General features: G+C 35.9%; 1 protein-coding gene across 4 annotated transcripts in view; it reads left to right on the forward strand.

Moving 5' to 3' along the window:
- Positions 1–15,339, forward strand: part of TMEM117 (transmembrane protein 117) — a 211,883-nt gene that overhangs the window by 124,159 nt on the left and 72,385 nt on the right. For all 4 annotated transcript variants that reach the window (XM_050716931.1, XM_035544103.2, XM_035544104.2 and 1 more), the window contains exon 5: positions 12,366–12,463. In XM_050716931.1, coding sequence (XP_050572888.1) covers positions 12,366–12,463 — 98 coding nt within the window. The remainder of the gene's footprint in view (positions 1–12,365; positions 12,464–15,339) is intronic.

The raw sequence follows: 15,339 nt of genomic DNA on the forward strand, positions 1-15,339 counted from the left end.
GAAGCAAAAGGTCAAAGCTTATGGAAAGAGAAAGCGGTTCTGTTATTCTCCAAGGCATTAAGCTAAATGTAAAAGAGCTTACCAGCATCATTGGAAGCTGCTTACCAACATTGTTAGTACAGAATTTTGAAATGTTTGGAGAACATTCATTATTATTTTGCAAAGAAGGGATTTGAGATACTTATTATAAACCTTTCAGAAGTTATGGAATGAGAAACGGACAAAGCCAAGAAAGATGTTGAGAAGTCAACTGGTTTTCAATTAAATACCAGCTAGGCAATTTCCAACAGAAGGTGCACAATCTTATGCAAAACACTGATTAAAATGCTTAATCAAGTAAGCTAAGATGACAAACAAGACCAGCTGTAGAGCAAAGATTGTACTATATCAGCTGTGCACACAGTATGGTTCAGGTTTGAGAACTATCCACATAAAAAGTAATAATTGACCAAAAAAAAATGTTGTTCAAAAGGAAATCTGATAAAAAAAAATCTGCTTTACACCATGTTGATAAAGTAGCATTTTTAAATTTGTAACATCTGAACTAAAAAAGCAACTTTCTCTTTCATGTAAAGTTGATATCCTTGAGGTTTTTCTCCTTTATTCTTTTTTAAAGAATATGTTGGTTTGCTCTACAGTGTGTCTTATGAATATGAATAAGGAAAAAGTACATTTTAATGAGTGACCATTAGTTGACTTCATATGGGTTTGTGTGTAGAGAGGGGATAAAGAATAAGCATGTCAAACAAATGGCAAGTAACTGTGCAACCATGATCTAATGTTATTTGCTTTCTTCTAAATGACATCAATCCTGCTTCCCCATGGGATGAACATTTGCAGATGGATAGCTATGCCTTTGAAGTCAAGAAAAAAAAATCTTGATTCTTTGTTTATATAAGAGAAATTCATTTTCAAATGAAACTATAGCATGGACACAGACTTACTTTATGATATAGAAGGCTGAGTAACAACCATATGTTGAGGGTTGTGCTCTCAAATGTGCTTAAATAGTGGAACAAATTTCCTTCCTCTCTCTTTGAATATTGTGTTTGCTGAGAGGTTCTGGCATTCTTTCACTCATTATTGAACTAAAACAACAGAAATACAAAGTTCTGCCTATGCTCAGGTAACAACATTTTGGTTAAAGACTGCTATTTTCTATAGCCAAGGGGAAGCAAGAAAACAATGTTACTAACAATCATTTCTAGCCATCCTTGACTTCCCAGCCTGCAAAATCAGTTCTCTACTTACTGTCAAACTGGCTATAGAACATCTTTCAGTGCCAGTCCAGAAGGAAGTGTAAAATCTTGTTTCTAGATTTACAGAAATTTCTCCCAGCTCTCATCTTGCTGTGCCTCCTTTTCCAAAATAAACTCTAGCAACCCAACTAATATGTAAGAATTCTTCATAAACCATTTTCTGATGTGTCTTCAGTATTCTTCCCCCCCACCAAAAAATAGGTGTCTGAAACATATGCGGTTGATGTTTGCCCACCATCTTTCCCCCTTTGCTGTTTATTGTACAAAAAGATATCACGATTCACTATTGCCAAAAATTGTAATATTTTGTCTTGAATCTTCAATAGCAGGAATTGTATCTGAAAGCCTGAGCTTGGAATTTTGTGTAACTATTTTCTACTTAATTTCAAGGTATCATATTATCCTGGCCAAGATGGGGTAATTTTCTTCATAGTAGCCTGGTATGGTGTCACGTTTTGGACTTAGGTTGAAAATAATGCTGAGAACACACTGATGGTTTAGTCGTTGCAGAGCAGTGCTCACACTAAGTAAGCCAAGGACTTTTCTACTTCTCATACTGCCCTGCCAGTGAGGAGGCTGGGGGGGCACAGGAGCTGGGAGCAACAGAAACAGGACAGCTGACCCAAACTGGCCAAAGGTGTATTCCATATCATGTGGCATCATGCTGAACAATAAAAGGGGGGGAAGTCTTTGAAAACATAAGTCTGAATGCAAATAAAAGAAACTTAAATACATTATTTTTCTTAGTTTGGCATTTCTGAGCTGTGTTTCAGTTCATGCCTGTTGCTTCTCATCCTGTTGCTGGGCACCACCTAAAAGTGTCTGGCTCCGTTGTCTTGACACCCTCCCCTGATTTTTTGTTTCTCTTTTAGCAGAACAATCCTGATAATCCTTAAACAATCTTGATACAGTTTAAGAGTAATTGGTATTTCTCAGATTTCTGAAAATATTGTACTCTTCTTTTGTGCCATTTTCACAATTATTTTTTGATTTTACTTTTGATTTGAGCTTTCAGAAATGACTTCTGAAATGCTCCTAAAGAACAAATTCTGACACAAAAAGAGTTGGTTCACCTTTTAAAAGCAAAATATTTGTTATACAAAATAGCAAATGACTTTGCAACAGTCTGGAGATTTTTCCCTGTTGAAGTGAAACCAGTACTAACCACCTTCCAGTGAGCATCCTCCCTGTACACTCTTTATTCCAGAAGTCAGATTAAAGTAATTTTTTTAAGGGATCAGCTAAAACTATGACCGTGTTGGCACCTGAAGTACAGAATTGCCCAGAAGATGTGAGATGCCATTGCTTTATAGATGAACTCTAAACTGTTGATGGATTATTTTCTCAATGTAGTTGTAGCTCCAATATACAAGGGTAATTAAAAATGATGTTGCACAGAGATCTGGCAAAGGACCAGGATTTGAGTAGAAAATTATTTTATTTGCATAATACCCTATAGTAGTATAAAGAAAATATTTTAAAGAACCATGGGAAGATTTTTCAGAAGTGCTTCACATTTTTTTGCAGTTTGTTTTCTGTTAAAAGCTTTAATTTTTGAGTTACTGCTTCTAGAAACTATGAATAGCCTGTTTTGTGCAGAATCTTTTTCATTCTCTATTTAGAGTGAAAATGCAGAAAAATGCCAGTTATGTTTGATCAACGAGTGCAGAACAAGAAAGACCATGTAAAGGAAGTCTCGTGTTCCCATTTACTTATTCTAAAGCTCCCACTTCTCTATGCCTGTCTCTGTACAGAAATGAAATGGATTGAAACCACTCTGAGCTGTCAGTACATCACAGCTCTGAAGCAACTGGAAAAGCAGCACGATGTCAGCAGCGTGGAGATGGATTTTCATTTAATTGGGCTCTCTGTTCTGGCAAGAGTAAGCAGGCAGATGTCTTAGTAAGGTGGCCTTGTGCCTCCTGCATGTCACTGGGGACCTCCCTTCGTGCAGACCGTTCTCCTGTGGCTTTTGTGCCTGGGTGTGAGAGAATGGTAAAAGACAGAGGGTGAACATCAGAGCTTGAAATCAGATCTTGTGTTTTTCTTTGAACTTATTAATTCATGTTTACCAGATTCTGTGCAATGTAGGTACCAATGAAGAGGTTTGAAAGATGTGCTTATGTGGCTTATCTTTACTCAACACATACTGTTGATCTAGAACACGCTGCCTGATGTAAATGTAATTCCCAAGAATCAAGTTGTAAAATACTTGTTATATCTTACATTCACTCAGCCCTCTCCACAAGAAAATACTTCCTTAGTAGTCACTATGTAGGAGTTAAATAGAGAGGAAAACAACACTGCCCCCCAACTTGTCCATAAGTAATTTTCTATTATCATAAATGTTTCTTCTTTTACTCCCTCACCTACTATAGACTCACCCTAATGCTATGTCCTGACTGCAAGTCCTGCCTATGAATTAGTTTGATTCTTATTCTTTAGCTCATCAAATATAGTTAAAAATTACGGTAGGAAAGGGAAAGGCAGGTGAAAAGACATCAAGTGACATATTTGTTGTCTATATCCACTTTTATCTGCAGAGAGAGAACTCCAAAACTACAATTTGCACTCAAAGAGTTGTGGTCAATGGCTCAATGTCCAAGTGGGGATCAGTAATGAGTGGTGTTTCTCAGGGGTTGGTATTGGGACCGGCGCTGTTTAATTTCTTTGTCAGTGACAAGGACAGTGGGACTAAGTGCACCCTCAGCAAATTTGCTGATGCCACCAAGCTGTGTGGTGTGGTCGACACTCTGGAGGGAAGGGATGCCATCCAGAGAGACCTGGGCAGGCCTGAGAGGTTGGCCTGTGCAAACCTCACGAGATTCAACAAGGGTTGGAACTGGGTGGTCTTTAAGGTCCCTTCCAACCCAAACTGTTCTACGATTCTATGATTCTGTGATTGCATTTAACAGTTTCTCAGAAGAGTAAATGATAACTTTTGGCACATTGAAACACACACTATACAGGAAAAGTTGCACTGACAGTTTACAAGTCCAACAGTGAGCTTCTGTCTCTGAAGATTTCATGATAAGAATCCAAATGATGCCACTGCCCAAGAGTAGTAGTTAATGGCTCATCTGTTACAGCACATGAAGGCAGGCAAGTCTTACCGAGAAAGCTGTCGGATGGAGATGTTGAAAGAAAGTAAACCTGAAATAAATTCAAGCAGTAAAACCCTTTCAGTTTTGAATATGTCTTGCAAAAGACCCATTCATGTCGGGAACTGGGTGGTTTATTCTTTAAATACATGGCTAGGCAGGGAGCATGCTCCACAGCTGGTCCTGTGGTAAGCATTCTGTTGGTAAAGTCTGGGAGAACTGACTTTGGAGACACGAGTACTCCTTGTGGATATATCCTGAATGGTTGGCAATCTAGACAGAACAGCTCAGCATCTATGTCATACCTAAGATAAGTCAAACCAGACTTTTTTCAATTTTCCATTGCTGCTGACAGTGAGCTTTCTAAGCTCTGCGTCCTTTATGAGATGGGTCAATTAAACTTCTTGTCTGTGACTTACAGGCATATTCAGACATTAAAATTTTGCTATGCTTAAGACTTAGTCCCAGAGAATGAATCACACCTTAATTGTGCCATCATTTCATGTATAGATTCACACATGCCAAAACAGAGATTCCTGTGTTTGTGTGATGTGACTATACAGTTGGGACCCCCAAACCTGTACATTGCTGTAGTTTGGAAGTAAAAGGAGTTATGCTTGCATTCCTGTTGTATTCCAAGATATCATGGGTCCCATCCTAACTTAAAAAATACTACTTGTGTTTTTCATAAAAAGGCCCTTGCAGTGTGAACACATTTTGAGCCCTTTGTCAGTGTTTTACTTGTTGACTGCTTACTGATTTCATAGAATCACAGAATGGTTTGGGTTGGAAGGCACCTCAAAGACCACCCAGTTCCAACCCCCTGCCATGGGCAGGGACACCTCCCACTAGACCAGGCTGCCCGAAGCCCCATCCAGCCTGGCCTTGAACACCTCCAGGGATGGGGCATCCACAGCTTCTCTGGGGTAACCGTTTTGTGCGTCATCCTTCTGTGATATGACTTCTGTGATATGACTCTGATAGGACTCATCCGTTCTCCAGAATCCTTCAGCTGTGCTTATTCCTGTCCAAGACCTGTCCAAGGAACTTGGATCCTCTGTTCTCCTGAATCAGCCCACTGAGGGCAAAAGTCCCCTTTTTAGGCTTAGGATATGTGAATATGACCCTTTCCATGTGACAAAACCTCATCCCCCATGAGCCATCACCTGTTTAATTAATTGAACTACTGAAACTTCAATGAGAAACACTATGAAATGTAGAACACTTGGTTGTGATTCATATTACCAGCCTTTCAATATCAGTAGTGTGAATATCTGTGTTTGAGAACCTTTTTTAGAGTGAAGAGAAATAGGTAAACCTTTAAAACATAATCTATTTTGAAATGAATTGCACCCCAGAAATGCCTTTTTCTTTTCAGTGACCAATCTACATTGGTCTAGATGTGTATGGCATATGTATGCCAGATCTGTCATGATGTCTACCTCTTGCCTTTAACAAAGCCACCAAGCTCCTTAAATAAATAAAGCAAGTTTTCCTGCCGTGTCAGCCTCAGATGGAACGGAGTTGAAATCCATAAATAAAAATCATGGTGTGGTTTTCTGTATTACACTTTATCTGTAATATGTGGTATTACCCAGACCTCTGCTTATGCGTTTGTAACACTAATAAAGAAGTAGTAAAGCAAGAAAAAATATCTCCTGAAACTTGGTGTCAATATCTATTTAAATAGCAAGTGATTGCCACATGGCAACTAGCATACTGTGTTGCAAATACTCAGTGATTTTTGTGTACAGTAGGGACTTGAAATAGGAGATGAGCTAGTGTAGCTTAGATTTTTTTTGCAGAAGCCCTACTTTATTTGTACAATTGGTTCTAAACAGCAGTTATTTATATTTATGAAGTATCAAAAAAAAATCCAGTTAAAGGAAATTGCATTTTGTTTCTGTGTTTTAGATTTATTTAATTTTTTTTGTAGTAACATTTATTCAGGAATTATTTCTGTGGATATTGAAATACAGAGTATAATTTCCAGAATAATTTGAATATACATAAAATTATTGCAGGCCAGATTCCTTCCTGACTCACCTCTTGATCTCTTTTTGGTATAGTTTTGTTCTGTTGTTTTGTTTTTAAAGGTGTTCTTGTCTTGCTGCTGTTATCCCTGCATAGATTGCTACTATGCCAGAAGCTGCTGTGGTAATATTCAAAAAACAAAGATCTGCTGGCTAAAAGAGAGGTTTTCTGCTTCCTCAGTGGGTGAAGAAATAAATTTACATGGATCAGTAAAGACAGCAGTAATTAACATTCTCAATGTCTATAGAAAAGAAGTATTTTAACTGTGTTTGGTGGAAATGCAGGCTTAAGGCAGTGCATGTGTGCAAATGCTGTGGATTGGGAGAATAATTCTGATGTAGCATAGCTTGCAAGGGCAACACGGAAAACACTGATGGAAAATGGGCAGAAAATAATATTGGGGGCTGTTGTGGAAGCAACAAAAGTGAAACATAGTAGTATTTATCACTCATAGTTAGCACTGAATTGTGATGGCAAATTTATGTTGGTTTTTAGGATTTACCTATTGTTGAAACAATGTGTTGCTAAGGCAAGAACAATGTGCTAGCTCTGATTAAACTGAGAAAACAATTAAAGAGTAGATTGAAGGGGCCATATTTTGTCTCTGTGATTGCTCTTGCTTTGCAAATGCAAATATAAAAAGAATTTCGTACAATTAAAATGAAGGAGAAATAATCTAATGAGTGTGGTTGTTTTCAGGGTAGCAATGAACCTGCATTAGGAATGTTTAAAAATAGACAAGCAGACAAAACTACTTTAAAATCTGGCAATGCATTTGCATCTGACTTAATATTTAGCTTGAAAAATATCATCTCTCCTATAGATCAGAAAACTAAGGATAAATATTTGTTGCATAGTTTTCACACAGTTCCACATTCTGTGTTTTCCAAATGCAGCAGAATGGACTGAAATTAATTAACAGTTATTTCTGAGGTATGTGTATCAAAGTTTTTGACTCTTCTGCTCATCTGCCAAAAGAATTTCATAATTAATGAAGACATTTCACATTATTGTTGTGTAAGCCATGAAAGTGTTGAGCTATGATCCACAGAAGACAGTTTTTTTTCCCTAATGTCCAGCTGATAGAAGCATAAAAGCATCTTCCGTATAGGTTACTTTTGTACTTCAAGTGAACAACTCTGCAATTTTTATCTCAAAGAGAATGAAGACAAAAATGATGGATGGAAGCTTTTAATGACTGAATACTAAATGTATCCCTGGTTTTGTGTACACTTACCGTGATGTAGTATACTACTTGAAGACCATGATGTGATAAAGAATTGATGTGTAGTTACTGGACCACTTATATATAGTTTTTACCTAAAAGCACATAGCTGAAAAGTGAAGGAAATGGAATGGGAGTGTAGTACGCACTTCGTGGTACACATTTGCTCTCGTTGACTTCCCACTTTGGCTTCTACAAATGTTAATACTTTAACCTGATTTAGCCACACCATCAAGGGAAAAACAAACAAACCCTCTTACTGTTACATAAGCATTGCTGAGTACTTACAAAAAGTACCAACAGGCTATTTTGATGAGAAATGTTGTGCTGTACAAAACAAAACAACGTGCACACACCAGCCCTGGGAAATTGCTTGTGAATCCCTGGTTCCCACCAGTGCTCTGCTGTGACTGCCCCACGGCACACCTCTGCCACTAATGCTTTATGCTTCTTGTTCCTATCAGTTATGTTTCTTAATTGCAAGACTGAAAATAATCTATTCGTTGTTTAAATAGTTTGGGGAGAGTGGAAAAGCACTTATCCTGAACTGTTTCAAGGCTGAGTTTCAAATTAAATTAATTTAGTGCTAGTTATGAGGAGGCTTATGATTTAAATCAAGAGATTTTGAAATTCTGAAGCTGCTAAAAATATAAATAAATTAACACTTACGATACCTGTGTCATATATTTGATAGTGGTAGAAATATATAGTAAAGAGCAGAATATGTAATACGCCAAAAATAAAAGCTGCTCTTCTGAAACATTGCTTGGAACACAGAATTTGTTCCATCCAAGCAGGGTGGTCATTCTGCCTGTTTTTTTACTCATTTTTTATTAATTTTACCAAAGGCAGTTACTCAAGCTACTCCATTTTCCAGCAATAGCACCAAGGAATTTTGCCCTCTGATCTGAGTAGTTGCGCATGAACATCTTCTTTACTGACACAAGATGTTGCAGTCCTGCTGGTTGTTATACCTTGTGCTGCTCATTACTGAATCTAAATAAATAAATAAATAAATAAATAAATATTCAGAGTTCACCATATGGTTTGTATTTTCAAGCTTTTCTTGTGGATCTTGGCTTCTTCCGCATTCTGTTAAATTGGGTTAAATTCTGGAGGGTTGCTCTTACCCTGTTTTGACAATTTATCAACGTGTGAATAAAGCAATGAAAATCCCCCACTGCAGGTTGGTATCTACTTAATGAATGTTATGCCATGGAACACATCACATCCTCGAGAGCTTGTTCAGCTTCCATTTCTCTTCCAAGATGCAGTTTCTACAGTTGCTTTTATAGAGAAGTGCTACTATGAAACTATTTGATGTATTTTTATATTTTTAGGTTTCTGAAGTGCAATTCGGCAGATGAAAACAGCTTGGCTAGAAGCCCATGCCACATTAGTTTTCCAGGAATTATCAGTTAGTGCTCTGAAGATCACAGCGTAGCTCCTACAAATGAGTAATTTGGAAGATGTTTTGAAAGCATGGCCATAGTATGAGGTCATTTTCTTCTTTTTTTAAGAAAGTGTCACTTGCAATTAGCTTATTAATAGAAGATACTTAGAATTTCCTGAAACTCCCACTGCAGACATTGCTGGGAAGGATTCTGTGGCTTCCACCACAGCATTTTTGAACATGATTGTCTAGGGAGGAGAGATGTAAGGTATGTGCAGAGCATCCCCAGCAATATGCTCAAAGACCAGTGGCATGGAAAGAATATTTATATGATCCTTAAGCTACCTTGCTGTTCCACTTAGTGAGGTACCTTAGATATCCTACAATATCCTACTGTTGCTTTTTGTTTGTTTGTTTGTTTGTTTCCCTTTTTTTTGGTTGGTTGATTGTTTTTTGTTTTAGATTTTTTCTTTCTGCTCTGGTTGTCTGTGTAAGTTACTTGCTCTGAACATGACTTTGAATCTCGGTTTCTTATTTCATATGACATGATATAATTTTTCAAATTATTGCAGTATATCATATCAAAAGTAACTATTTAATTTTCTATAGCAAAAACTGTGAATTGTAACATTTTGCTACTAATTTGATGATAGTAACATTCCTTTAAAAACATTATGTTATTTTCATAATTAATGTGAAATGAACCATATGAATAGTTAATAAAGTATTATTTTAATTTGGCAAAGTGAAATTTAAGATCGCGTAATATATTGCCAGGCATACTTATTTTTTTTAATGAAAATATTTTGCAGTGGCATTTGTAACTGAAAAAGTCAGTAAATGTGCATTATGAAGCTTTGTTTGTGCACTTCCATTCAGTCTATCCATTTCTCTCATTAGACACTAAATAAAATGAAAGAGTATGCAGTCATAATGATAGGGGCCATTTCTTTTTGAATTGAGTCAGTGTAATTAATTGTTTAAAGTATGATATCACATCTCTTAGCTCTTCAAGAAAAAAATGCATTAATTACTTTGTAAGTTGCTTTCTCTGGTTTATCTTGATTATGTAAGATGCAGGGATACATGGAATTACTGAAGTGATCAATTATTTTCTATTCCTGAATATCAGCAGTGTTTTCAAATACAGTAGAGTAAAAAGTAAGATAAATGTTTACTAGTCAGTAATTGCACAGTGAAATACAAAAAGAGAAAAATTCTAAAACCCCCAAACCATGCACATCTCATATTATTAAGTTGTGCAAATAAAATTAAAGTTTATATTTTTGTTTCTTTTTCCAAAATCATTCTAACAGCAGCAATGTTTTTTGGTGTTTCTGTCCAAAAAGTTATTTGCACTGTGACAGTGTTGAGTACTTTTCTCCCGTAAGCCATCCTTGACCAAACCAGAAAATGAATTTGATTTCTCTAATGCAAAAGGTAATTGGATTTCTCTTTATAGAATGCATCCCTTTAATGACCGTCTCTGCTTCAGCCAATTTAGCTGCAAGTGACCTGACATTGATCTGGTGATATGACTTTAAATAAATGCCACAGCTGGGAGATGAGGGGCCAACTGTCTGATATCAGAAAGAACATTTCCTGCCTCCTCTTGCCATTTTCCTCAAAAAATATCTCCTTCTTGAATGTCATTCTCATGAAACATGCCTCTAATAATTGGTCACAGAGCAGCAGATTGCATCCTTCTAGCAAATAAGAAGTATTTCCCAGAAAGCGTCTGGAGCAACTATTTTAAAAATTGAGTAAAACCTCTCAGAATAACTGTTCTTCTTCACAAGTATTTATTACTGTGTAGATTTTTCCTAAGAGATTAAATGTTACTAAAGTAGTAAATTAAATCTTTACAGAGGTCTTGTTCAACATTAAATATTCATTGAAATATTTGTTTAGCTAATTGGGGTCTTGTAAAAAAGTATCATAGCATGTTTATCTGAGAAAAGAATTACCTACAGAAAACAATTAATAAAGGTGGTATTGCAGGATATAATGTGCTCTTTCTTCAGGCTAGGTTTAATGGCATCATAAAATCCTAGAATGTGTATTTCCACTTATTTAACATATTCATTATCCTTCAGACCCCAGTCCTTCAGGCTAATACACTAAGCACTTTTAACCCTTAGAGGACTATGAGCCAAAATTTAGAAGCTGAATTTATTGTGCTTTTGATGTAATCACGGGCTATGTGTTCTTTTAACATTGTTAATGTCTTTGAAAGTAGTAGCTCACACACCGCATGGAAAATGAGATCTTAAAAACTCTGTACCAAAATAAATGAAGTGGAAAATAAAAACAAGAAATCTTGACTTCAAGTTGAACTTGTTTCCTACTGAAATTTCATTATTTTCATACTAATCAAAACAATTAGTAATTTTCCACCGTGTACTGATACCAATGACAGACAGTAAGAATTTGTTTCACTTGTATTTAGTAGCAGCTTCTCTCCCCTATTTCCTTTATCTGTTCTTTATCAATTCTTTCTTAACCTTTATGTATGGATAGCTTTTCCACTGTTCTGATCTTTTGCACAACAGAGATGATGAGTTTACTGTATGTAACTTTCACTGACTTGTAGTACAGTTATCTTGAAATAAATGAATATGAAAACATGAGCTTCCCAAAGGTGCAAGGGCCTGAGGGGTATTCACCTCCTTCATTTAGCTGAACGTCATTTTTAATTCTTTTGTGTACTAACCAGAAGTAGTGCATGCATGTGAGTCTCTGGACAGAGAAACAGATGGTCTTTTCAGATAGGATATTCAGATAGGAATTATGAAAATGAGAATAAATATTTCATATTTTTAAATTTCATGCAAGTTTTAAGGGGTTTTCAAGTGTGCTTTGTTACTGATACCAGGAAGCAAGAGAAGATTATAAATGGCATATAGCGCTTAATTCATGGGCTTACGCTCCCTGATACAACTCTGGCTTCAAGAGTGAAAATGCTGCCAATGCTGCTCTCGTGGAAATGGGTCCCCATCCCAGGTTGGGCTGAAAAGCCACAAGTATGCAAGCTCTGTAGCCATAGGTGAAACCAACTTACATGCTATAGGTTGCCCTAACTTTTAGGTTAGTTCTTCCTCTCTTCTTTGGATCTCCACAGGTTTCCTTCTTTTTCTCAAGGAATCATTTGCACTTCTAGAGGCAGAATATGTAGGACAATATACTTCATGTTGATTAAAAATGATGCTGGAGATACTATTTTTCTATTGTCTATAATTAAAATAATCAGAACTGAAGCAGATTTGTCATACATAAAGTGTTCTTTAAGTCCTTCTTAGTGCTTTCTCTTCTGGCAGCAGTTTAACTATATGTTATTTCTGTTTTCTCTGTAGGTCACTGACATGATGCTTCAGGACAAACCCTACCCAGACTGGGGAAAGTCTGCCAGAGCTTTCTGGAAGAAAGGAAACGTTAGGATCATTTTATTCTGGTATGAATATAATAAAAATCAAATTCTGGTAAATTAAGCTTTTATAGATCATCCAAAAGTCTATCTTCTAATTCTTTGTGGCAGGAAGAGATATAATGGGAATACAAGGTAAGAAAAGAAAAATGGAAAAAATGACACTTGATCTAACAAAAAATAAGCATTACAAGCTGTATACAAGTGAACACTTCCTAAAAAAATGTTTATGTAAAAATATAATTTTAAAATCGATTTATACTGTTTCTTTTGTTGTAACCTTGACACCATTTATTTTGGAGTTTACTCCAAAATTTTTACTGCATCTGAAAATACTTAGATGACCAATTGTGAGTCCTTTTAATTAAGGTAAGTAGATATGTAGATGTCCTTTTGTGACCTTGAAATTAATAGGAGTAATTATTTGAATTTGCACTTGAATGGGATTGCAAATAGCAAGTCACCTTCAGATTATTAGGAAAAATATATAAAAATCAATACAAAAAATTGTGAGTGTTAAGCGTTTGTTTGACCTTAACCGTAGCCTCTTCCAGGTAAATTCAGACCAAGTGGAACTGATGAAATAGAACCCATATTATGTCAGGAAAAAATGGAAGACGGAAAATGTATAGTCTAAGAGGCAGACAGAGAATCTTGTGGCTAAAGATGAAAGAAATTACAAAGATTTTTTTCAACTACTTCAGAAGCAGAAAATCTGCTGAAAATATCGACATACCTGCTGTTTTTTAAAGAGTAAAGGGAAAGATTTAGAGGGAATTTTTTACAGAGAAGTGAAAAGATTTATTTGCGTGGATTCTGCTATAGAAAATGTAAAGAAGTACCTATACTTCTTAAGTAGTAAGGATGAGACTCTATATTAAATTGGGGCAATTAAAGGAAACGCTAAGAGAAATGTGAAGACTAAAAAGAGAGCAGAATCAGGTGGCTGATTGTCTGCAGCCAAGGCTCGTAAGGAACTGAAGGGGCTGAACTGATGCAAATTTTATTAGCACTTAATTGCCTATTGAAAAACTGAAGGTTAAAAACTGGCTTTTGGTTTGGTTTTGATGCTTTTTTTCAACAAACAAGAATTATCCTACTGACCTGTAAGTCTTAGCTCAGTATTAGTTAAATGGATTGGATACATCATTAATAATAGAATTATGAACAGAACTCTAGATTAAATTCTGCTAAAAGAAACCAGGGTAGCTTTGCTGAAAGAAAACCTTCTCTGATCTGTTAGAAGTCTTTGAACATGTCATCAAAATAATGGATGAGGAGGAAATGCTTGATCTAATTTATTTGGACTTTCAAAAGGCTTTTGACAAAATTCTTCACTGAAGGCAATTAAGAAAAATAGTAAGCCTCATGGAGTTTGCTGAAGTCATCTAGGAATCAGCTAAGAGATGTGCAATGAAAGGTATAAATAAAGTAATATTTTTCTGCTATGCTCATTAGGGTGGGGACACCTGTTCCTTAATGTTACAAATAGTCTTCACAATTTGTATACATCATATACATTTGAAAGCCTGGTGAAAAGATAATGTGATTGAAAAGACTGAGTTATGCAGAGGGGCTCAAACAGCTTCTTGCTGTGCAAGGCATGAAGAGGAAGATTCTGTCTCAGTGTACTGGAGTGGTCAGAAATGTAAAGCAGATGAATCAAAAAATGCTTGGATATGTTACAAGTGGGCTAGCAATTGTAAGAGTGTCATATCATTAAGTCAGTAAAATCTCATCAAGCTTTGTTTACCTTTGTCTAAAGAATCGCCTTGTCTAAAAGACTAGAAAGGAGATTAATTAAGAGTCAAGCACAAAAAGAAAAAAAAAAACAACACTTTTTCTAACTGCTAACACAATTTCACAGACTGGAAAATGGAAAAAGGGGTTAAAAGCAAGGTGTCACGATAGGGATTTTTCCTTTCAAATTTATACACCAGATAGGGAGAATAATAAAGCACTGTTAAAAGTACATTTATATTGTTGCAAAAGATGTTATGACTTCTTGCAGTCATAAATCTTGCAGTTAAAAATCTGTATTTTCTTTCAAATAATATTCACATTAACAAATTTTACCAAAAGTTTAAAATGGAGATAAAGTAAAAAATGCTGTTTTTTTTTTTCGTGAGTGATTTTCATGCTAAAGAGTATGCTTAATGGGGGTTTAGAAACCTAAAAGTTGGCATAAATGCTCTTGTTTTTAGCTTTAAGCACTGAACTAAAATCACCCTGTGCAGAAGTGTACATTCTGTAGAGACGTTATTTAGGTAGTGCATATTAGATATCAGTAAAAATTAGACCCTTTTTTTTCTAGTAAGTGGGAAAAATGGAGGAGGGAAGTTAAAATATTGATAGAGTTATGCAAGATAATGACAAGTCTTGGTATTTCATTTGTTATTGTTGAAATGGGGTGATGTAAACAGCCTTATTTCTGAAATGTTCCAAATGAAGCATCCTTGATAGTATGTGCTACACACAAGCAATGTAAATATTGGATACATACTGGACTTGTTTTTTTTCTGGTAACTTCATTTTTGCTTTCAGGTTTTTCTTTGTAAAATTAGAAAATGTCTATAAACATACCAAAGATAGATGGATTATCATGGGGATGGAGACACCATCCACTTGTTTGTAACAGCTGATCATGTGATGGCTTTGTGTTTCCCATTTGGAAACACTTTCAGCTCTCCAATGCAACTAATTAGTAAAGGTTTTAATTTAGCTTATGCTCTCCTGTTTTAAATCATTCCTTGGAAGCATTGTCAGCAACTGGTGCTTGGTTGCTCCTGAGGATTCTGGCTGCCTTTTGTATATCTTCAAAATATAATTCTTCCACAAACAGCTCAGCTAGCTCAAAAATGTCCATTTGCTATTTGTCTTTATCTAGTCTCTCACTAAGGAGT

The sequence above is a fragment of the Cygnus atratus genome, chromosome 1 (assembly GCF_013377495.2).
Source record: "Cygnus atratus isolate AKBS03 ecotype Queensland, Australia chromosome 1, CAtr_DNAZoo_HiC_assembly, whole genome shotgun sequence".
Classification (NCBI taxonomy): domain Eukaryota; kingdom Metazoa; phylum Chordata; class Aves; order Anseriformes; family Anatidae; genus Cygnus; species Cygnus atratus.